The sequence below is a fragment of the Eremothecium sinecaudum genome, chromosome V (genome assembly GCF_001548555.1).
Source record: "Eremothecium sinecaudum strain ATCC 58844 chromosome V, complete sequence".
Taxonomy (NCBI): Eukaryota; Fungi; Ascomycota; class Saccharomycetes; order Saccharomycetales; family Saccharomycetaceae; genus Eremothecium; species Eremothecium sinecaudum.
The window spans coordinates 252,380-274,654 of record NC_030896.1 but is presented as its reverse complement, the minus strand read 5'-3'; the positions used below and the strand labels follow the sequence as shown (position 1 = coordinate 274,654).

The following is a 22,275-nucleotide window of genomic DNA, read 5'->3' as shown; positions in this document are numbered from 1 at the left end:
AGTGAAATAAAAGTGAGCTATCTTTTAAGTGCTGAGATATCTCATGCTTTAATATTAATTACGTAATTTACTAAACGCTTGTAATGCTTTCGTAGAATTGCTAAAGTACAGAATTGTATTGGCAGAACGTGGCTATTCGATACCAAGAACAGGTTTCAACTTACGAATCAACATCCAGTCAGTTTTTGGTACTTGATCTCTGAAAGCTGGATCCTTTAATGTATCAATTGATTTTCTGGAAAGACCAGAATACAAAACATCCGTTTCATCAACATGACGACCCCATATTGGTTGCTGACCGGATGGGTTTCCTAAACGCATTGCAACACCAGCAGCTGTTTGGCCTCTTTTTACCTCAGTAACTGCTTGATGGTTTATTTCCAAGGAAACAACTCTACCTAGCAATAGAGTAATCTTTTCCTTTGTAGTTGGATCAGTCCTAACAGCACAGATTGGGGTTCCAATCCTCAAAGAGCCTTCAATAACATCGACACCGATGATCATTGGTTCACGCTTATTGATAATTTGCAAAGTGTTCAAAACACATGGGAAAATAGCAAAGTCCATAAAGTCTCTACGACGCTTTTCCATCAATTCCTCTTGGTAAGCTGTAAACGCATCAAACAAGTGGTAAATAATATCAGCGTTGAAAATTTTGACACCTTGTTCTTCAGCGTATTGTTCAGCTTCTTTATCAACTTTGACATCAAAACATAACATAACAGCAAATTCTGGAGCTTTTTCCAACATGGTGGTGGTTTTCATGACATCACGCTTATAAACAGGCCCTAAACCGATAGACATAACTGGAATCTTCATATCCTTCAAGAAATCTAATAGAGCTTCCAATGAACCTAAGGTGGACGCCTGCACAACGACACCCTTACCCGTCTTGTCGACTGAGTCGAGCAATCCGGTCAAATCATCCATAACTTCATCCATTAGATCCTCCTCATCATCATCTGGACCTACAACTAATAATCTGGAACCTGCAACAGCTTTTTCCAAATCATTAGCGGCGATCTTGACACCTAATGCTGCTTTAACTTCCTTGTGGTGAACATATTCGGATTTCAAACGCAACTCACGCAAAGGTTGTGGAGTCAAAAGAGCTCTGACATTAGTGACAATAGGACCATTTAGACCACACAGCACGATACGGTCACCTTCTCTTAAGTAACCATTTGATAGAATAATGTCGATAGTGGTACCAAAACCTTCGATGACCTTAACCTCAAGCACGGTAGCTTCAATATGAGACAAGTATTTCAATTGCTTTGACATCCTCTTCTGTGTCAATTCCAGTAGTAACCACAACAAATCTGGAATACCTTCACCGGTAACAGCAGAAGTTGGAACAATGGAAACATATTTCGAAATATTCTTGTTCTGGAAGTACAATTCAGAATTCAAACCCTGTTCTGACAATTGCAATTGAATGTTGCTTAATCTGGTTTGGAATTCCTGTTGAACGGCTCTACTTTGCTTTGCAAAAGAGTCTCTGAAAGAGTTGTTTGGAATTTCCTTCCAGTCATACAATCTATCAATTTTGTTCAAGGCAACAATAAATGGTGCCTTCCTATCCCTCAATAATCTGATAGACTCAATGGTCTGTTGCTCCAATCCATGCATAATGTCAATAACCAAAATGGCTATGTTACATAAGGAAGAACCTCTAGAACGTAAATTGGTGAAAGACTCGTGACCAGGAGTATCAATAACTAACAGACCTGGAACATCAAACGATTGTTCTTCATATGCTGCCATGACTGCGGTTTTCTGTCTAATGGCTGTAATGGGGAAGTATGTAGCACCAATCTGCTGCGTAATACCACCGGCTTCACCACCTTGCACATTAGTTTGTCTGATTTTGTCCAATAATTTAGTCTTACCGGTATCGACGTGACCCAAAATACAACAAATTGGGGAACGCAAATCCTTATTACCTTCTGTTAGTGGAACAGGAGTAGATATAGGAGATGGAGCTGGATGAGGAGGAGGAGAAGGAGCAGCAGCAGCAGCAGCTTTTTCTTTCTTTTGCTCTCCAGCTTCTTGTTCCTGTTCATTAGAATCGTCAGAATTCTCATCCTGCTTGTCGTCTTCGTCTTCGTCACCATCATCAAGAGCCAAGTTCTCCCAGTCATCAATTAAAACATCCTCCTCGTCATCAACAGTGGATTCCTTCACAGTTTTAGTCTCAGTTTTTGACTCTTTGGTTTCCACTTGTTTTGTTGTCTTCTTGGACTTTTTATTGTAAACAATCTTCTTTGGCCTATCAGATGACGATTGATCGTCATCCTTTTTTGCCAAACCAGCAACCTGAACACCAGAAGCTAAAAGCGCAGCACGTCTTGCTTCCAATAACTTCTTAGCTTCCTTTTGCTTCTTTGTTAAAAGCTTACCTTCGGCCTTTAATTTCTCCTTCTTGGCCTTGTCTTTCTCTCTTTTAGCTTGCAAAGCAGCTTGACGCTCGCTTTCTTCCTTCTCAAAACGCTCCTGCTCTTCTTTCTCCAATCTTTCTTCCTCTTCTCTAGCAAGTCTCTCTTGCTCCTCTAACTGCTTCTTCAACTCCAATTGTTTCTTTAAAGCAGCAAGACCGGCAGGAACCTTCTTTTTCTTTGCAGGAGCAGGGCTACTTTCTCCTGAAGCCTTCTCACCCTTGTCGGCTTTTAGCTTCATGACATTCTCAGCATGAAGTTCCTTCGCTTTCTCCTTTTGAGCTTGCTGCTGAGCTTTCTTCTTCAAGGCGGCTTCCTTCTTCAGCTGCTTTTCCTTCTCCTTCTTTTCCTTCTCCTTCTCCTTCTTAGACTTCAAAACGGGCTTTTGTTCGTCCTTAACGGATTCCTTGGTATCCTTCTTTTTCTTGGAGCTCTTTAAGGTAGACATGAAATCCCCTTCAACACCTTCTGCAGCCTCAATCTCAGATCCACCTGCAGATTCAACAGTTTCATCAACAGTACTTGCAGCTGCAGAGTTCACAGTGGGGGATTGAGGATCTTCACCCTCAATTTCCTCGTCCCAGAAGTTTGGTTGGTTCTTTTTAGTTTTTTTACCCATTTTTAGTAGCCCTTACTAGATTTTGGCTTTCTGTTCAACTACCGACTGAAAATTCTATTTGTCATACACACGATCATGCACAATTATAAGCAATCACAAAGACACAGTTAAAGTAAAAAAATACCCTTGAATAAGAGTACTAAATTAACTTTTATAGTATGTTTACAGTGACCTCATCATAAAATGTTCAAGTGCTAATTATATTAGTTACATTTTAAAAAATAAATATCGAAAAATTTTTCAGTATATCATTTACCACGAGCAACATGGAATTCCTCATCGCGCTTATTGCTATCTAATAAACTGTTAATTGACGATTTTAAAGTGAATTTATAGCACTTAGAGCGATTCTTCAGCTATAATCAGCGCTGGATAGCAATTAGAATTCTGTATTTTACAAAATGTCGACCACCGTGGAGAAAATTAAGGCTATCGAGGATGAAATGGCTCGTACCCAAAAGAATAAGGCCACTTCTTTCCATTTGGGTCAACTTAAGGCAAAGTTGGCTAAGTTAAGAAGGGAATTATTACAAGGTGCTTCTGCTGGAGGTGGAGGCGGTGGTGGTGTTGGTTTTGATGTTGCTAGAACGGGTGTGGCGTCAGTTGGTTTTGTCGGTTTTCCTTCCGTAGGTAAGTCTACGCTACTTTCCAAGCTTACTGGTACTGAATCCGAGGCAGCTGAGTATGAATTCACTACCCTTGTCACCGTTCCTGGTGTTATAAGGTACAAAGGTGCGAAGATTCAGATGTTAGATTTACCAGGTATTATTGATGGGGCTAAGGATGGTCGTGGTCGTGGTCGTCAGGTCATCGCAGTTGCTCGTACATGTAACTTGTTATTCATCGTATTGGATGTTAATAAGCCCTTGCATCATAAGCATATTATTGAGAAGGAGTTGGAAGGTGTTGGTATTCGTTTGAACAAGCAGCCACCAGATATTGTTGTAAAGAAGAAAGAAAAGGGTGGTATATCTATAACGAATACGGTTCCTTTAACGCACTTGGACCCTGATGTGGTTAGAGCTGTTATGAGTGAATATAGAATTAATAGTGCTGAAATTTCGTTTAGGTGTGATGCAACTGTGGATGACCTAATTGATATTTTGGAGGCTCCGTCAAGAAGATACATCCCAGCCATCTACGTGTTGAACAAGATCGATTCTTTGTCAATTGAAGAACTGGAGCTTCTATACAGAATTCCAAATGCTGTTCCAATTTCCAGCGGTAAAGAGTGGAACCTTGACGAGCTTCTGCAGATTATGTGGCAGAAATTGAACCTGGTACGTGTATATACAAAACCCAAGGGTGTGATGCCAGACTTCACCGACCCTATTGTGTTGCGCTCAGATCGCTGCACCGTCAAGGACTTCTGTAACCAGATCCACAAGTCTTTGGTGGACGAGTTCAGAAATGCATTAGTTTACGGTAGTAGTGTGAAACATCAGCCTCAATACGTCGGTCTTTCCCATGTTCTAGAAGACGAGGACGTTGTAAGCATTTTAAAGAAATGAGAATGAGCTTCTTTGAATGGCGTTTCTCGCTTTACCTTATGACTTAAATTCTCGAACTTAACCCTATTACTTAAACTCTACAAACCTTGTATCCCGCACATCACATGTAATCTAGAATAAATACAAGCCAATAATACACAGAGAACTTCAATAGAACATAATTATACAACCTGAGACTGCATTCTTCAATCCATTAGAGATGCGCCAGGTATGAATCGTTTCTTAGGCGTGCAAATAGCCCGCGTCGGATGCGAAGGCTCCGGCGACAGATATTTATTCATCTGCTCTTCATCACATGAAGGCGAATCATTACGTCTTTTTGCAATCGGTTTGGATCCAAATTGTTGCTGGGAATATGATGCAGTGGTAGGGGATCCGATTCCCCAGAAAAGTTCTTTCGCTCGAACGCGTTCATGGTAGGCCACTAAACTCGAGCTCCAAAATAGGGAAGCATCTTGTTCTACTTCAACAGTTGCTCTTAGTGATTTTACATGATGGAATGCTTCGAGTAGGCTAATATGAACGTTGGACTTGATAACACTGGACACCAAAAATTTCGTTAGTCTTTCATCATTTCCATTAGCCGAATAAACTAACACGTTACCTAATTGCGACCTGCGGAAAATAGATAATAGATCATTGAAGTTTTCCAACGCTGTCACGCAACTAGATCGAATCACATTACTGCTATATTCAGCAAGCGGACGATATAGAGCCGGCACTGGTTCAGGTTGGGGTGTGAGGTAGCCACAGCCTTGTGAGCTATTTGTACCATTATTCATTTTCAGCACATGTTGCAACTTTGCTGAATGCTTAATCCGGAATTCCTTAATGTCACTGCTTTCGTTCTCAGTCTCTAGTCCATCCTCCATAATGATCATAAGGTAGTCATCAATAGGTATTGACTTACAGTATTCAACAACTTGAGAGCATTTAAACCCGATGGATATGAAAAATCGAATATTGTTCTCTGCAATGAATTTACTCTGCGATATAGAGTTGACCGGACCAAATAAAACATTCGCGTCAAGCTGCTGTGGACGAATCTGGTCCATCGCATTGGCTAATTCATAACGATGTTGAAAGGATGACATATTTGAGACAGTGACCCTCTAATCCAATAGTAATTAGCACTGGCAATAGCCTAGTAGTTAAATGGAAAAGTTCGAAACAATGTAAGAGGAGAACTAACGTAAAATAGTCAGTTTTGTCTCCAGTAGCTCATCGGAATAGCGCTTCCCGCTGATGAGTATGTTTCTTTTTCGAAAGATCGTTGCATTTTTCTTCTTAATGCGCGAAGAAGAAACAAGAACTATCATGTGACTATCACGTGAAAACTATAATAAGTAGCCGTGGCAACGCATGAGTATAATAGGTATTGAGAGGCAGCTAACTGTAATCACAGCCACGTTATAAAATCCCAGTTAGGATTAGTAGTATAGTAATCCGACCAGAAACAATCGTTGGAGCAACTCCTTTGATTAGCTATTAAGCTAAAGCGGGTTGTTATCTTTATCATGCTTATGTAATGATTTTTGACATCACATATATTCACCATAACGTAACGGAAAAACAAGCACCGGCAATGATTAGAGTTTCCAAATAGGCCTTGCCTACTGATATAAGTATATTAGGCGTCATTAGGACGTCAGATTTTCTATTTCATTAATTGCTCGTGGTACATAAACTTTGGAATTATCAGTCATTAACATTGTACTCAATATCGTGTAAAACATAAACCGGTCGTCTGTATGCTTCTTCACCTGTAATCGTATGGGTTCGTCAGAAGTTTAGCTAAATATATACCGACAGCGCTTGTTATTGCATCAATGTCAAAATATATACAAAATGCATGATTTGGATCTCGATCATCCATCTGTGATAATCAAGACTCTTCTAGCAGCCAGTCCTTCATTAATCTTACAGCACTGCTGCTATAGTTTATGCAAACCTTTAACCAAAAATGACGGTTGTAGCCTTAGAAGCGCCTCTAGTCTAAAACAAAATAGTCGATTTTAAAGAACTTCATAAACTCATACATAAAAAAACCGTACAAATGACATTTATCAGCAAGCTTGACTTAGAAAATCTTCATTAGTATCATTAGGTTGTCCTCCTAATAGTAACCATCACCAGGGATCATTAGAAAAGTGGCATTTTATTTTATAGTCGTAATTATAGTCCTTTCTTTAGAGTTGCTAGCTCGCTCTTTAGCCTTTGTACTTCCAATTGGTACAATCTCTCATTATTTTGTAAATAGAGGATATAGTCAACAGCTTTTTCCAATATAATACTTTTGTTCAACTTGGAGGTGCCAGCACTAGCGTCATCTCCGCCAGACTTTAGAGCATCTCCTACTTCAAATGCTGTTTTCTCCGATGCTAACCAAGGAATAATTTGCTGCAGGTTCGCTATTTTAGTGTTGATGTTAATTCTATAACGTTTCTCTATCTTGTTGTGTGCTTCCTTTTGGTGAGGAGTAAGACGCTTGCGAGGAGCGCGCTTGCGCTTCCGTGTATCAGGAATGCTGTTCGTATACGTCGTTTGGTCATCATAATCTTGAGCTGGTTTATAAAATTCATTTTTTTCATTACGGCTGTTATTATTATTATTATTATTATTATTATTAGTAGTAGTAGTATCATCATCATTTGTATTATTATTATTTTTATCATGCATCGTTCTATCATCACCATCATCATTTTCAGCCCGTGCATCCTTACGCATCGCGGCAGCGTTTACAGCACTGTCTAAAAGTTCAAAGTCCAAAGGCGACCCCAGTAGTCCCAAGTTGAACTTTAGCTCTTCACAATCTTCATGCTTTACCTGAGTAGGCGAGTTCATGACCGAAACATCGTTCGATGTCGTAAACAGTGTGTCGCTATCTGACTGCTGTCCTAAAACATTACTTGGATCAAATAATGAGTTGAAAGCTTCTGTTGGCGATCCTGCAGACGATGTGTCCTCCAAACCCGTCTCAGATATGTTCCATTCCTTCCCTGGCTTCCCGTGGGCAAGCCACTCATCAAAACTGTTTGCTGCGGTGTTGTTCATCATACTCAAAGACATCGCTTGCTTACTTGCTTGTTCCCTACTTGACAATTGCCTGTAGTGATCAGGGACTCTATTAACTTGATACACGTTAAGGATAAACTTATAAAGTACTACATAAGAAAAAGACTCGTGATTGGGATAAAGATACACGTTCTGGAGTGAAAGTAATCTAAATTCAACTCTTTATATTATTAACAACGGAATGTTAAACTTTCCGATAATAGTGGTTTCATTCAGTTATGCGGAACAAGAAAAATAGGCTAAGAAAAGGATCTTCATTTTTATCTACGTAACCTCTAGATTACGTAGGGACACGTCGGATAAATTAAGAACCATCCTAGAGTAGTACGTAACGGAATAATAAAATAATCAGTGGTTTTTTTCTTATTAGGCACTAGTTTCCGGGCAACGTAGAAACAAAATTTGACATAAGGGATGCTGAGGGGCACGGCTGTACCACGTGAATCCAAGATATTTCGGACAATCCCCGAGTGCTCGGACAAATTATGCATGATGCATAAATCCTAAGCGTACGAAATTTAAATGCATGAAACCGAATATTTCCCTCGGTATTAAAAACCATGCCAGAAAGGAAAAATGAGACCATCATCGATCCTAAATGGTGTGTATAACGGATATGGTGAATATTTCAGTGAAAAAAGGCATTTGCAAGGTGAGCAGGAAAATAGCTTGCGTAGCAACTTTCGTGAGCTAGGAGAGGAGTATCCCCCTGTATTTAAGGGCTGCAAGATATATATCAATGGCAGGACTGATCCCGATCGCGAAGTGTTGCGCCAGATTATAGTTTTACATGGAGGTCAATTCATTCACTATGTATCTCGCGGATCAGATGTGACCCATATTATTGCCACTACGTTAACTGCGAGGACGCGTATTGCATATAAGGGACGGCGAGTTGTCCGGCCGGAATGGGTAATGGCATGCGTGGAATCGAAACGGCTGGTTAATTGGCAAGATTATACAGTCTTGGGAATTGATGAGGATCAGCGTTCTCTTGCGCTTCCGAATCAGAACCGTCACTCTGAGATTCTTAGTTGCAAGGATCCAGGATTTATAGAGTCGTTTTTTGGTAACTCTCGGCTGCACCTGCTTTCCACTTGGAAAGCCAGGCTTCGAGAAGACTATGTTTTACGATATTTGCGTGACGGTAGTAGTAGTATTGGACCATTAGAACATCTGCGTGTATTTCACGTAGATTTCGATTGCTTCTTTGCAGCGGTATCAGCACAGAAGCACGGTTACGACCAGAGCATCCCAATTGCTGTTTCACACGGTACGAACAATTCAGATGTTTCTAGTTGTAATTATGTAGCGCGTAAATTCGGGGTCCGTAACGGAATGTGGGTGTCACACGCGAAAGAGCTATGCCCTAGTCTTGTTTGTCTGCCTTATGCATTCGACTTGTACGAAGCAAAATCCGCCCAGTTTTACGATGTCCTGCGTGACAACTATGCGTTTGACAGTGTATTGCCTGTATCTGTCGATGAGGCGATTTGCGTCCTGGGAGGTGAAGCTAGTGTTGAAGAATGTCGATTGATATGTTCGCGGTTACGGCGGAAGATCGAGGAAAAAACAGGTGTTACGGTGAGTTTTGGATGCGGTAGCTCAATGGTACTAGCACGGTTGGCTTTGAAAAAGGCAAAGCCAGATGGACAGGTTGTGTGTTGTGGGGATGATGAGCTTTTGAGCGATGGCCGCGAAGTAAGAAGTGCTAACAGTCTACTTAGTGATTGCAAGCTGCGCGACTTGCCTGGAATTGGCCCATCAATTGCAGAAAAGCTGGTTCCTAGCTCTGATGGTCATGAAACGTCGATTTCTGAAGTGCGGGATCGTTTCTCATTGGATGAGTTGGTACTGCGGTTGGGTCCTAGTACTGGTGCTAAGGTAGATAATCTTCTGCACGGTAAGGATGACTTAGAGTCATTGAAAATGCTAGAAAATCCAATGGAATACTTTGCAAGGCGCTCATTATCAGTTGAGATTAATTGGGGTATAAGGTTTGATACTATACATGAGATCGATCTTTTTATTGATCGGCTTGTACAGTATATTGTTAAGAAGCTAAATGACCTGGGAATGCTGGCTTCTCAAGTAGTACTTAAAATTATGCGAAGAAAGCCGCATGTCTCCCAGATCACGGAAAAGTATCTAGGGATGGGAGAATGTGATGCATATAGCCGCAGCAGCAGGTTAAGTGTCCCAACAGATCACGCTGGTATCATAGCTTCAGAAGCTAAAAGCAGCTACCGTATGATACACTGCCCACCAAAGGACCTCAGAGGCATTGCATTACAGTTAATGAAACTGCAGAAGCGCGAGGGCCTCTCAAGAAACCAAATGCAGCTACCATTTGCGTCTGGAAAGGAGCTTTATAATACTCCTAAGAACCGTTCTACAGAGCAGATCCTGGTGAAACCTGTAAAACTGGTTAGGAAAACTCCAGCTAAAGAATTTTTTGATAAATATAATAAGAATGGGGATACTAATGCCACGAAAATGCCTTCACCGCCTATTTACGAGCGGCTTCCTAGTACTCTTCGTGAGTCATTCCTGAATGCGCTACCTGAGGATTTAGCCGAAGAGGTTAAGCAAGACTATAATATAAGAAAGAAAGCTGAAAAATCATACCTGCTTGAAACTAGAAATGCGTCGAATGCAGAGCCGAGTAAGGAAGTTTCGAATGCTAAGTTTTCAATGTTGCCCCCTGTCTCTTTCCAAGGGCTAACCAGAACCAAGCAGATACGAAAACTTTTGATTCCTTGGATAACTCAGACAATTATAGGAAAAGGTCCTAACCATGATGATTTAAGATTATTTGAAGGCTACTTAGATAGGTTGTTGAAGGCGGGCCCTTCCAGACTACCGATCCTAGCGAATATCACTCAACTCATTATACAAGTGCTTGACTTGAACGAAAATTTGAATGGAAACCAAGGCTTCCAAGAATGGGAAGAGTTCTTACTTAAAGTTGTGACAGTTAAGTTAAACCAGTGCAAGCAGCAGGACCAGCGCAGGCTTAATCTTACATTTGCATTTAATTAAAACGAAGTTGTCTATCTATCATAATATAATAAACTGGTTAAAAACATTTGCTTACAAAAAGCATACGTAGAAACAACATACCTAGAGTTCCGGTTCTTGCTGCTAAATTACATCATTCGCAGAAATAACATCACTCGCAGAAATATGCAGAAGAAACACCTTAAACGGTCAAAACTCTCAAAGTGTTGGAGTGGCCAACACCAGAAGCGAAACCTTGGATGGTGACAATGGTGTCATCCTTAGAAATAATACCCATTTGCTTAGCTTGTTCAATACCGAAGTTCAATCTAGCTTCAACATCTTCAGTCCATTCACCGTTAGAAGCCTTTTCGTACACGAATGGGAAGACACCTCTATGCAAGTGACAGAACCTGGCAGCTCTTGGGTTTCTGGTGACCATGATGATTGGAACATTTGGCTTGTACTTAGCAACCAATCTTGGAGTGTGACCGGAAGTGGACAAAACAACAATAGCCTTAGCTCTTTGTTCGAACGTAGCAGCAACAGAAGCAGCAGCAATAGTTTCAGAGGTAGAGGTTGGCTTTGGAGTCAAGTTTCTAATGTCATCGTAGGTTGGGATGTATGGGATAGCTTGTTCAGCAATCAAAGCAGTTTCAGCCATAGTCTTGACAGCATTGATTGGGTAGTTACCCTTAGCAGTTTCACCGGACAACATGACACAGTCAGCACCATCCAAAACAGCATTACCAACATCAGAGACCTCAGCTCTGGTTGGTCTTGGGTTGTAAGTCATGGATTCCAACATTTGAGTAGCACAAATAACTGGAATACCGGCCAAGTTACACTTAGCAATCAACTTCTTTTGAACTGCAAACACTTGTGGAGCTGGAATTTCAATACCCAAGTCACCTCTAGCAACCATAACACCGTCAGTAACTGCCAAAATTTCATCGAAGTTGTTAACACCTTGTTGGTTCTCAATCTTACATATAATCTTAATGTCCTTACCGTCTTCACCCAAAACCTCTCTGATGGTATGAACGTCCTCAGCGGTTCTAATAAATGAAGCAAACACCATGTGTACACCGTTCTTTACACCAAAACGCAAGTCAGCCTTGTCCTTCTCAGACAAAGCTGGCAAGTCGACATCAGTACCTGGCAAGTTAACACCCTTGTGAGAACAGATCTTACCAGCGTTCATAGACTTGACCTTCAAAGTTTTTTCGTCAAGAATTTCCAAAACTTCAAAGGACAACACACCGTCATCAACGTAGATAATTTTACCCTTCTCAATCACCTTTGTGATATTCTTGTAGTCCAAGTACATAATTTTATCGTCACATGCCTTAGCGTACTTGTCGTCAGTAGTAAATATCATCTCGTGGTTTGGTGGGATTGGGTAGTCTACCTCATCTACAGTAGTACCAGTTCTAATTTCTGGACCCTTAGTGTCCAAAGCAATACCTAATGGTCTGCCTGGATACAGTTCTTCAGACTTTCTAGCGTTATCGATGACGGATTGGTGGTATTCGTAAGAGCCATGAGAGAAGTTCATTCTCACTATGTTTAAACCAGCTTTTCTCAACTCAACCAAAGTTTCTGGGTTGTTGGTTTTTGGACCAATGGTACCAATAATAGCGGTTCTTCTCAAGGAAGAACCGGTGTCAGTGTTCAAACTAGCTAACCAGCCTAATCTAGATTCCATTATGTATGATATGTTTAGTGATGTTAATGTTACCTTTAAAAAAAAAGCTGCAAAATTAATAGATGAGATCTAGTAAGAAAAAATTTCGTTACTTATATAGGCATTGAGTATTAGCAACGCTAAAAGAAGAATTGAAATGTCTGGACTTGGGAGTAACTAAAACTATGGGTGGGTTTTTTTTTTCATGTTGAAGGGCATCATCTTTTGCTACATACGTATCTGTTCACTTGCTTCTCACATCAGATGGGCATCACGAAGCTGGCTTCGTGTTCGGGACGTAAAAGTGGATGCCGAAAAACAGTCACGCATAAACCACGTGAAGGAACGGGCGTGCGAGGACGTGCTTCCACGTGTTATCCACGTGCTATCCACGTGCCGAGCCAAGTCACGTGCTGTTGCTGAGGGTGATAAGCGCGCGTTGGCGTCGCTAACGATTTATTTATTGCACAGGCCAAGAGTGACGAAGATGTCAGCGCCTACTATGTCGTCTACTGCGGTGTTGACCGAGCTGCTGGAGTTTCCTCCGGTATCTCTGGTTGACGATCTGATAAATACTGTGAATGAAGTGATGTATCGGTGTACTGAGGCTATGGAGAGATATCTACAGCAACGCAGCCGCATTGGCGGCCGAGATTATACTGATGAGATCAAACTAGGTACTGCTAAGCTGGAAACCCTACTAGAGAATGTGGTTGATAAGAATCTAGATCGGTTGGAGTTATACGTGCTGCGAAACGTGGTTAGTATACCAGCGCAGCTGCTGGAAGATGGGACTTTTGTGCTGAAACACTACGAAGGGCTGGAGCTCAATGAATGCAACGACGAGCTAGTTGGAAAGAAATACGCAGCTGTTGAAGAGGCATTTGCATTGCACTCGCTGTTGCGAGCCCGACTTCGTGAGACCAGCAAGGCGTTCGCCAATGTTAAGAAATTTAAGGAGCTTGTTTTGCAGCTGCTGGAGGGAGGCGGCTCTGACGACGAGATGCAAGTTCTTGCAAAGAGTCTGGAACCGGTTGGAGACACTTTGAAGTTGCTGGCAACGCAATTGCGTACGCTGTACTTGGAAAACGAGGAGTTCTGTAACTCGAAGAACATTTCGGCGTTACTCGACAAGTATAGCGAATGCTGTGAAAGTGGAGCTAGCAGGCCAGGCTACATTGCACATCGTACGAAGGAAGTCGTTGACACCCTGTTTGGTAATGAGGAGGAAAGTGATACAGAACAAGCGGTCTCAGTTGAGGATAACAAATCCGCAACTTCTCCAAGCTCTTGTAGCGAGGAATTGTTGAGCCACCCTGACTGGTCGTCTATACAGAAACACACATGAATGAAGTTTGAATTAATGTAGTATATATAAGTGACATTCATTACAAAATGTTTGAATAGAAAACCGGAGCGCAATATAACCACCAGAAGCGCTAAAACCATCGATAGAAAACTGATAAAACCTATTGTAATATAGAGGTAGTGTGGATACTCTCAAATCCAACCTGCACCATAAAAATCGATAGAAAACGACCTAAACTTAACCTTAATTAGGTGACCACAAGCATGATGATGAATTAATTACAATAATATTGATACAACCTCCATACTGCGTAAAATGATCGCATGCACGCGATTCGTATGTAAGACACAAATATAACCGCTATCTGTAGTGAATTGTCCAAAAATAGTCATATCCCGAAGAAAACCTAAATCTTACAAGTATTTGGCAAAATTGTCATCATTTAACCAACCAATCTTTTCATAAGCTGCAAATAAACGTGAAGCCTTGTTCACGTCGATGCGGCAAGCCTTTTGGGCATCAGTACGTCTGAACGGCATTCCTTGCTTCAAACGATGCACTTTCTCACAAAACAACCTGCGTTTGGAGTCAAGGTACAAATCGCAGGGCAATCTAAGTGTCTGCGCCAAAACCAATTCCGCAGGATGTAGTTTGTGTCTCAATGGATCAGCAGAAAGGTCCATAGAGGAACCTTTCCATTCCACCTTGAGACACTTGTTACTATTATTAGCGGGCAAGGTCGATAGGGGCGGAGAGTAGTCAGGGAGCATTTCCCAACTCATATTGGGTACGTAGATAGGTGCAGCATGAAGGTCCCTAGTAGATGCCAGTTGAGATGAGGACTGCTGCCCCTGATATGGGCGTATCCTTTTCGGTTTGCGGCTGGCGCGAGGTGACGACTTGGACAGTGTCGCTGAAGTAGACAGGTCTGGAGTCTCCGCTAGGGGTGTTCCAGTGTTCTTAGTGACTCTTCTTGTCCTATACACCTTCTCAAAGTCCGATCCGGAAGCATATGACTTATTATTATAACGTGTGGCTATGCGCCTGGCCGCTACCGCAGACGCTCCCATGGTAGACCTCTTAGGCCTATTGGAGCTTGCATTACCGTACCCTAGTAGACGATACTGAGAAAGAAACCCATGTGTAGCATACCTATATCTCTTCGATGTCATCTCTGAGTCCCAACTAGGCGTGACCACTATTTCTCCCATATCACCCAATCGCATTCCCCCATCTCCCTTCACTTCACCTCCAGCAGCATGTGAGGTAGGATGCTGCGCAAGTTTGGGCGATAAAGGAGGAGATGGTATAAGGCTATCCTTACTTGTATCTTTCTCGTGTCCATTTTTTGAGTCTGTGGCTGAGCTCCGTACTGTGTCACCCGCACCATGAGGACGCTCTGACACGGTACTACTACTACCCCTGACACAGATACTTCCACTGTTAGAACCCTTCACTCCGCCCGCCTTTTGCAATCCATTATAAAGCGTAGAACCACCCTTGGGCAGGATATGACCATACAATTGTGCATGTTCTGGCTGAGGTGAATTAAATTCCATCGCTAGTATACTTTGCCCTGCAGTCTCAATAATCCTCAAATTGCTTTCGCACAACAATTCAATGCTAGTGGGCAATTGCCAATTATAATTAACCGATATGTATCTCTGTGATTAACTCTTAATGATCTTATTTAGTCCTTCGTGCTATGTATCAAACGAATTTCGACGCTACAGTCGTCGTGATTATATAGATTGTGATGAGATTAGTTATTAAACTTTATAAGAAAAAGAAAGAAATTACAAAAACGAAAAGAAATACGATACAGGGTAGTACAATCACTTACGGAGCTTACAAATTGGTAATCATGTGAGTGGATACCGTAAGTGATGGGGGATAACACAGCCAAGTGTGACTTATGGAGATAGCCAAATATGACAAAATTTCCAGCTTTGTAGGAATGGCAAGGCTGGATACCTGCTATCAATCGTCATCCAGTGTGGTACGACAAGGTCCCGTTATGTGTCAAGCCGATGAGCTGGGTGACTCCTGTTCGTTTCTTTTTGGGAATGTGTAATTGTGGTGTTACGTGGTGTACAGGTTGAAGGAAACAGGACGGAATATTATCAGTATTTTCGTGGGGTGGGGGTGTTGGGGTAGGTTTTCCGATATATCGATCTATGATGGAGCAGACATCTTTGTGGGGCAGACTGAGCGGTGGCAAGTCGTATGATGAGTATATAGACGTGCTGGTGTGGTTAACATTGGATAGAGCTGCAATTGGTCGTTGCGGATGCCGCGGGTGAGTGGTACTTCTTGAATTGGGGGGGGGGGGCGAAATAGTCATTGGTTAGAATGTGGGATGTAAAGGTTTTGGAGGGGTTATGACGCAGGTGATAGCTAGAAGACAGTGCAGTCTGTTGTAGAGGGCTTTATTGGGGAGCACTTGCAGGTCCTTGGGGCACTGATGGGGATTCGGACCAATTGGAGGACTGGAAGGGATTGCTGCCCGATGGACGTTTGTATTAAATCAATGGTATCGATCTGATACTGTGAGGTAACAGGATTCTCGGGCTGAATAGCTGGATGATCCGTCATAACCAGGCACTGGCTGTAGGCGGATTTGCTACTGCTTTCGAAGGTATCCTCTGTGCCGTTAAATTAGACAATGGTATTTGACGCATCCAGCTCGGGCTATCCAGCAGCATGGTTAAATCTCATCTCTTTATTTTATTCATTTATATTACTTATGACCATTATGCAACATGGTAGACACGGAGCTTAGGTGCCATATCAGTTGCTAGGTGACTCAGGTTTTCGGACTAGTAGGAACCGAGATCTTAGCCGACTCAGAATTTCGGCACAGTAGGAAACCGAGATCGTAGCCGAGTCAGACCTTCGGTCCAGTTACACCGAGTCGTAGCCGGTTCAGATTTCTTGTGGACTAAAACCGACATCGTAACGGAGTCAGACCTTTGGGTCAAGTTCGAAACCAAGATCATCACCAACTCGTATTGCAAGGTCACTGAGGTACCATGCTTGCTGGTTGTTGCCCTTTCCAAGCTCGTAGAAGGCTAAAAATAACAATGCCTGCACTGTAATGATTTTTGTCGCTACTTGCTCTTCGTCGAAAACAATTCCCAGCATCTTGTCTTTCGCTAGTTTGTAGTATGCTTCGCTTTCCTTTTGTTGGTCAGGCATTAGGCGAGAGCCAATGGCAACCATAGCGTATATGAGTTCTTCTGGACAATACTGGGAGTTCTCGTAGTTGCCCTCGCTGTTGTTGAAGAAGCCATACAAGAAGGATGCGCGATGGACAAAAATGAATTGACCAGGATACAGCCAGGTGTAGAAATTATACAAGCATTTCAAAATCGTAGGGTTGGAGTTAAGCGGCGGACCGGTATTTTCTTCCCGTGAGCGTTTCAGGATAGCTGCTTTCATTTCATTGATTCGTTGTGCTTTTTCTTCGTTTTCATTACCGTCCTTTAATCTAGGCTTGTAACAAACAGGTCCTCCAGGATAAATGCCGCTATTGGCGAACTGCTTTAATTTGGGATCCTCATGGTCATCAGGAGTTCCACCAGAGGGCAATGACATAGCCACGTCCGGTGACGATGGATCATCTTTATTGCCATCTATAAAAGGTACAGAACCAAATAACGACTTCTTAGTGTCGACACCAGTCTGAGCGCTCCCAACAGCCCCGAATTCGTCCCCGTTTTTGCGACTAGTTAGTCCAACATCTATCAGCTCTCTGTCATCAGGCCGCCTATATTCATCATTCATATTATAACTCGCCTCTGAAGTCATTTTATCGCTCATTTGTTTCACCTTATGCTCCAAATACGCAATATGACTCTCAAGCGTTTTCACGTAGCTATTTGAGTAGCGCTTTTTTCTTAGATCCTCTTCATTCACGTTACATTCCAATTTCAATCTTAAACAACTTGAGCAGGGATACAGCAGGTCGCACTTCTTCCTTCTACGCCTACAATTTTTACACGCTAAACGCTTCTTCCCCTTACCAGCACCCGTGTTATATTTATTATCAAGCTCTGAACCGCGCATAGATTCCATATGAATGGAATGTTTCAACAAATCGTTAGTTAATTGCGTACCTTGGGTACACTCATTTATGTTAATTGAGGAATCGTCAATAAAGTGAGACATATAAGTATAATTTTCGGAATTTTCAATATAATCATCATTAGTTTTTATCATGGAGGCTTTATGACTAATGGGACTGCTAACTGTGCAAATGAGTTCGAATCTATACTATAAATAATTCAGTATTGAATTTTCAAATAGGTTTTTTTTCTTTTTTTATTTAAGGTAATGGTTCACTTTAAAATCACGTATACTTGATCGCTACCTTAAATCGATTTGATCACACTGTTCTTAATTCCATCTAGTGTAAGGCACAGCTTAAATTCCGAACCCTCGAATCGGTTTCCCTGTTTCGCAAGAATAGCAGTAATATTGTATATATTCTCCAGTATTTTATATAAAAAACTATATCTATATTTTTAGGAGTCAACTGAAAAGAGTCATAAAAGTGAAACAACTTGAGGTATCATAAATATCATTAATCTCTCAAATTCAAAGTTCATCATGTAGGTAATCTTCTTCTTTGTCCGGATCTACATTTTCATTATTGTCAATCTCTTCTGAAGCGGGGGTTATGAACTTCAAAAGTTCCGAATACCATGAACCCATTTCTTTTGTAGAGAGCAGTGGGACTGTCTCCTTCGAAAGGAGTGATTTTATTTTTATTTGTTGCTGTAGACTGTTTAGAAGATCTTGATCAATGTCCTCTAGCGACTTAACGTCAGCAGATAGCCTTTGATAGTGAATACGCAGGGCCTCACCGGCCATTTTGTTCCTGTAGGCTTCCATATTGACTACGAAAGTGCTACTTGCGTCATAGAACCTGAGATTATTGCCTTTGAGGAATTTTTTCCAGTATCCATGTTTCCAGTAACCTTCTCCGCGATGTTTTTTCATGATAAAGCATGCTGATGAGTTTATCTTGTGAAGAGCTTCGATATCCGGAATTTCCTTGGTTCTGATAGTGAAAAGAATCAACTTTTCGATTTCGACTTCGGGGAACATCACGTCCAAAAAGAGAATCCTCATGACATCGAGGCGTCTTTCCAAGAATCTTTGTGGACGCAGCCATTTGGGCCAGTGGTAGGAGACCATTGAGAACACAACGCGGTTATTCGTTCTGGATGTTGTATATCTCATCAGATTTCTGAGTGCCAATGGAGGTTCAGCGTATGACGAGATCCAAAAGTGAACCTCGGTAGTAGGACTTAACGCGGTAACAATTGCCATCAATTGCTGAGTAAAAATAGATGCCTCAAACGAGTCATGGATTGTGACATACACGTGGATAGCATTGTCCTTCACTGGACCTCGGACTAGAGCCTTGTTATTAGGAGCTGGTTTTACCTTGATAACAATACTTTTTGGACTCAGATCTTGTACGTGGAACGTATCCATTGGAAGATAATCAGATCTTGCGTTACTTGAGAAAGATACCACATCATATTTACTATCACAGCTGCGAATAGAGAGGTTCTTTTCAAGTGATGGTAGTTGAAATTGCACGTATCCAAAAGCGCCCATTGAAATACCTTTTGAGATTACGTTTCCTCTGGAGTTGACTATTTCCAAACAAACACCAATCTCGCCTTCAACATTGGACTTGCTAATAATTGTATCCTCCTTAAATACATGTCCCTCTACTACTACCGCGGTAGGCTTGTAATCATTCTTAGAAGCTTCGCCAACTACGTTTGAAGGCAAATCTCTGGAAAACGTGTAGTAATTGTCATCATTGATGTCTAATTTGACATCTGAATAGATCCTGTGGTTAGGTATAATACTCAAGTTCAACGTGGGAATAGTCAATAAGTTGACATTAACAAAACTCAAATCTTTAACAAAATTAACGAGGTGCAAAAACTTCTGAGATCTTTCCTCTACAGGATCTATTATAACAGTAACATCCACCAAAGCATCTTCGTTACCAGAACTAATAGCATTGTTTAAACTTCCTTTATCTAACAGCTTCAAAATGTCTAAACGTGGAAGCTTGGCCTCACCAGTGTATTCTATGCCGTTATCAAATATACCGGAGCCGCCATAGAACATCTTTGACAGGCATGAAACTGATTCTTCCACTAACGCTGGCAAAACACCCCTTTCTGAAAGATCCGGAATTACATCTTGGAGTATAGCAACAAAATCTAATGTCCTTCTAGATTCACGTTGAATTATAGCTTCCCAAATATCAACACTTAGTGGCCCACAATTAGATAAATTAATATACCTACCGTTCAAAAGAGCATAAGAGTCAGCCTCAATAAATTCCTTAGAAAGAGAAGGTAGCCATTGACGTAATACCCTGTAAGTTTCAGAATCAAACGTTTTTGGAACAGGTGGTTTGTTCATCGTTGTACGAAGAGATTCTATTAGCATGCTATTGCTTGTCATTGCAACAATCATCTTATTTAGATTCTCCCAGTTTTCCAATTCCTCACCGCGGTGAACCAACCGAACTCTCACACCTGTGAATTTAATCGATAAAAGATTGATAATCTTCTCTATTGCAGAACCTGTATTGAAGTCATCAACTACAGTTATAGTGTGAAGCAACGCATCCGATGGCTTGTTCAAATATAAGACCCTGCTTTCGATTTGATCTAGAACACTACCGTTAATGATCGTGTACAAGTTATCTTCAAAGTAATCAGTGACATATTCAGGGTGACGGGCCGTCAAAGAGTGAAAGTGCAAAATTTCCCGAGCTTTGGTGTCCTTAACGCGCTTTAATGCGGAAGTGACGAAATTGACATCATTTTTCACTATATTGGCAACCTTATAATGCCATGTATTTTTCGTGAAAGGATGAATCTGACCGTTAACTATAACAGAATTTTGTTTTATGCCAAAATTGTGTAGAATTTCACTTACTGGGGGTAATTGGTTACCTTCGATTTCAGGAATTTTCTGAGTAGGATCAAATTTCTGTAGAAATTCCTTCAAGCTGTCCAAACCCTCATCCTTCAAAGCGTAGATGTGCTTTACAACTTCGCTTGGTTCTCCACGGAATAATGGTAACAAACCAATCCGTTGTGGGTAACCCAACTCAAGCACTTCTAGTGCACGCTTAAAACCGGCAAAAATCTCGCTTGTATCTTTAGTAGCTAAATTGTCAAAGTCAATAACAAATATGAACTCATTCCAGTTCTCTTTGTATTCAGGGAGCTCACCAAATTTTGACTTCTGAAAGAAGGCATTGGTATCGGATGACAAGTTTGCATATATTTCATCATTTTCAATATCGCAAAAGTAAATAACACTCTCACTAAAACCAGGTATACGGTGAAAGTCATAGCGTGCAGGTTGCAAATGTTGTAGGTTCATCACACCAACTTCAGAGTACTTCTGTAAAATCGATTTCACATCTTCTTTCTCTAAATCGGGAAACGCACCCTTTAGAGTCGAAAATAGACTCTTAAACATCTTTAGCTCGTAAGTAACAGCAGCAATAAAATTCCAGGGATTCAAATCAGACAGCTTCCAGTGTTGATAGTTCAAATATACGCCAATAGCGTCATAAGTAATACCAAGGTTGGAAATCTTCTCAACATATGAGGAAGTTTTGTTCAAAGATTCAGGAGAAGCTGTAAGTTTGTCCATCAAAATTGGATAGTTGTTTATTATTTTCCGAGCATATTCAAAAGTCTTGTGGAAATCATTAGTCTTCTCATAATAGTCAGATATTAAGCTAGCCACAACGACGGCTAATTCTGATTCAGTACCTTCTTTAATATCGCCGACGATATATTCTTCGGAAGAGTATTCTGCAGGCAAATCAAAATCACCCTGCACTTCCTTACCCCACGATTCAGCATTAATAGAATATTCATATGCGTACTCATTTGGAACTTCTAAATCACTTAACGGCTTCGCAGGTCCTGTAGGGCGCCATAATAGTCTTATCTTTCCGCCAATTGCCTCTGTGTAAAGATTTCTGTTGAAATCTTCGAAATCTCCAGTCTCGGCGCTTCCGTAGAACACTACCAATGGCGCTGTGGGATTGGTTCCAACAACTAATTCACCATCCTGCAACACTAAGTTATCACTGATTTGACTCTGAGCCTTCAATTCATCCGATTTCAAGTAAAATGAATCATCAGGCTTAACGTACTTCTTATTGTTTAACTCAAACCAGTTCAACGATCCAGTGTCATCTTCGCCAGCAAATTCTGTATAACCAGGATGCAGATCGTAAGTCAATTGCAACAGCTTAGCATGATCATTCGGAAGGCTTTCAAATAGATCCTCTATCGTGTTTTCATCATTTGCTCCAGTGATTACACCGTACCATTCGTTGATCTCGGAGATTCCAACTAACCCAACAGATTGCCACAACCTGGTGCTATCATAGCTACCAGCAAATACCCGTTGTATTAGAATAGCCAACAGGCTAGTCAGCAACAGCAACATAGCGATTAATTGGTCCAATTGCAAGTTTGTAATATACCTGTTAATACATACCATCAGAAATGATCGTTAAATAACACCCTATCATTCGTACAATGTGATTGTTGATGTATTTTTTT

The 22,275-nt window shown here is 41.3% G+C and overlaps 10 protein-coding genes across 10 annotated transcripts; 3 read left to right on the top strand and 7 right to left on the bottom strand.

Annotated features, from left to right (window-relative positions):
* Positions 1 to 132: 132 nt before the first annotated feature.
* FUN12 (translation initiation factor eIF5B) lies at positions 133 to 3,057 on the bottom strand (the record flags this gene model as incomplete). The annotated part of the gene is made up of 1 exon (XM_018132659.1): positions 133 to 3,057. One exon carries the CDS (start codon positions 3,055 to 3,057, stop codon positions 133 to 135), a length of 2,925 nt encoding a protein of 974 aa, XP_017988060.1.
* Positions 3,058 to 3,458: 401 nt separating this feature from the next.
* Positions 3,459 to 4,568, top strand: RBG1 (GTP-binding protein RBG1; the record flags this gene model as incomplete). The annotated part of the gene is made up of 1 exon (XM_018132660.1): positions 3,459 to 4,568. One exon carries the CDS (start codon positions 3,459 to 3,461, stop codon positions 4,566 to 4,568), a length of 1,110 nt encoding a protein of 369 aa, XP_017988059.1.
* A 185-nt stretch (positions 4,569 to 4,753) lies between these two features.
* Positions 4,754 to 5,662, bottom strand: AW171_hschr52995 (HEL219Wp; the record flags this gene model as incomplete). The annotated part of the gene is made up of 1 exon (XM_018132661.1): positions 4,754 to 5,662. One exon carries the CDS (start codon positions 5,660 to 5,662, stop codon positions 4,754 to 4,756), a length of 909 nt encoding a protein of 302 aa, XP_017988058.1.
* Positions 5,663 to 6,743: 1,081 nt separating this feature from the next.
* Positions 6,744 to 7,637, bottom strand: TYE7 (Tye7p; the record flags this gene model as incomplete). Its single annotated transcript, XM_018132662.1, has 1 exon — positions 6,744 to 7,637. One exon carries the CDS (start codon positions 7,635 to 7,637, stop codon positions 6,744 to 6,746), a length of 894 nt encoding a protein of 297 aa, XP_017988057.1.
* Positions 7,638 to 8,219: 582 nt separating this feature from the next.
* REV1 (deoxycytidyl transferase) lies at positions 8,220 to 10,685 on the top strand (the record flags this gene model as incomplete). Its single annotated transcript, XM_018132663.1, has 1 exon — positions 8,220 to 10,685. The coding sequence occupies one exon, from the start codon at positions 8,220 to 8,222 to the stop codon at positions 10,683 to 10,685; it is 2,466 nt and encodes an 821-aa protein (XP_017988056.1).
* A 160-nt stretch (positions 10,686 to 10,845) lies between these two features.
* On the bottom strand, positions 10,846 to 12,351 carry AW171_hschr52992 (pyruvate kinase; the record flags this gene model as incomplete). The annotated part of the gene is made up of 1 exon (XM_018132664.1): positions 10,846 to 12,351. One exon carries the CDS (start codon positions 12,349 to 12,351, stop codon positions 10,846 to 10,848), a length of 1,506 nt encoding a protein of 501 aa, XP_017988055.1.
* Positions 12,352 to 12,817: 466 nt separating this feature from the next.
* On the top strand, positions 12,818 to 13,678 carry MTW1 (MIND complex subunit MTW1; the record flags this gene model as incomplete). Its single annotated transcript, XM_018132665.1, has 1 exon — positions 12,818 to 13,678. One exon carries the CDS (start codon positions 12,818 to 12,820, stop codon positions 13,676 to 13,678), a length of 861 nt encoding a protein of 286 aa, XP_017988054.1.
* Positions 13,679 to 14,052: 374 nt separating this feature from the next.
* Positions 14,053 to 15,198, bottom strand: AW171_hschr52990 (uncharacterized protein; the record flags this gene model as incomplete). Its single annotated transcript, XM_018132666.1, has 1 exon — positions 14,053 to 15,198. The coding sequence occupies one exon, from the start codon at positions 15,196 to 15,198 to the stop codon at positions 14,053 to 14,055; it is 1,146 nt and encodes a 381-aa protein (XP_017988053.1).
* A 1,405-nt stretch (positions 15,199 to 16,603) lies between these two features.
* On the bottom strand, positions 16,604 to 17,860 carry TEA1 (Tea1p; the record flags this gene model as incomplete). The annotated part of the gene is made up of 1 exon (XM_018132667.1): positions 16,604 to 17,860. The coding sequence occupies one exon, from the start codon at positions 17,858 to 17,860 to the stop codon at positions 16,604 to 16,606; it is 1,257 nt and encodes a 418-aa protein (XP_017988052.1).
* A 378-nt stretch (positions 17,861 to 18,238) lies between these two features.
* On the bottom strand, positions 18,239 to 22,213 carry KRE5 (Kre5p; the record flags this gene model as incomplete). Its single annotated transcript, XM_018132668.1, has 1 exon — positions 18,239 to 22,213. The coding sequence occupies one exon, from the start codon at positions 22,211 to 22,213 to the stop codon at positions 18,239 to 18,241; it is 3,975 nt and encodes a 1,324-aa protein (XP_017988051.1).
* Positions 22,214 to 22,275: the final 62 nt, after the last annotated feature.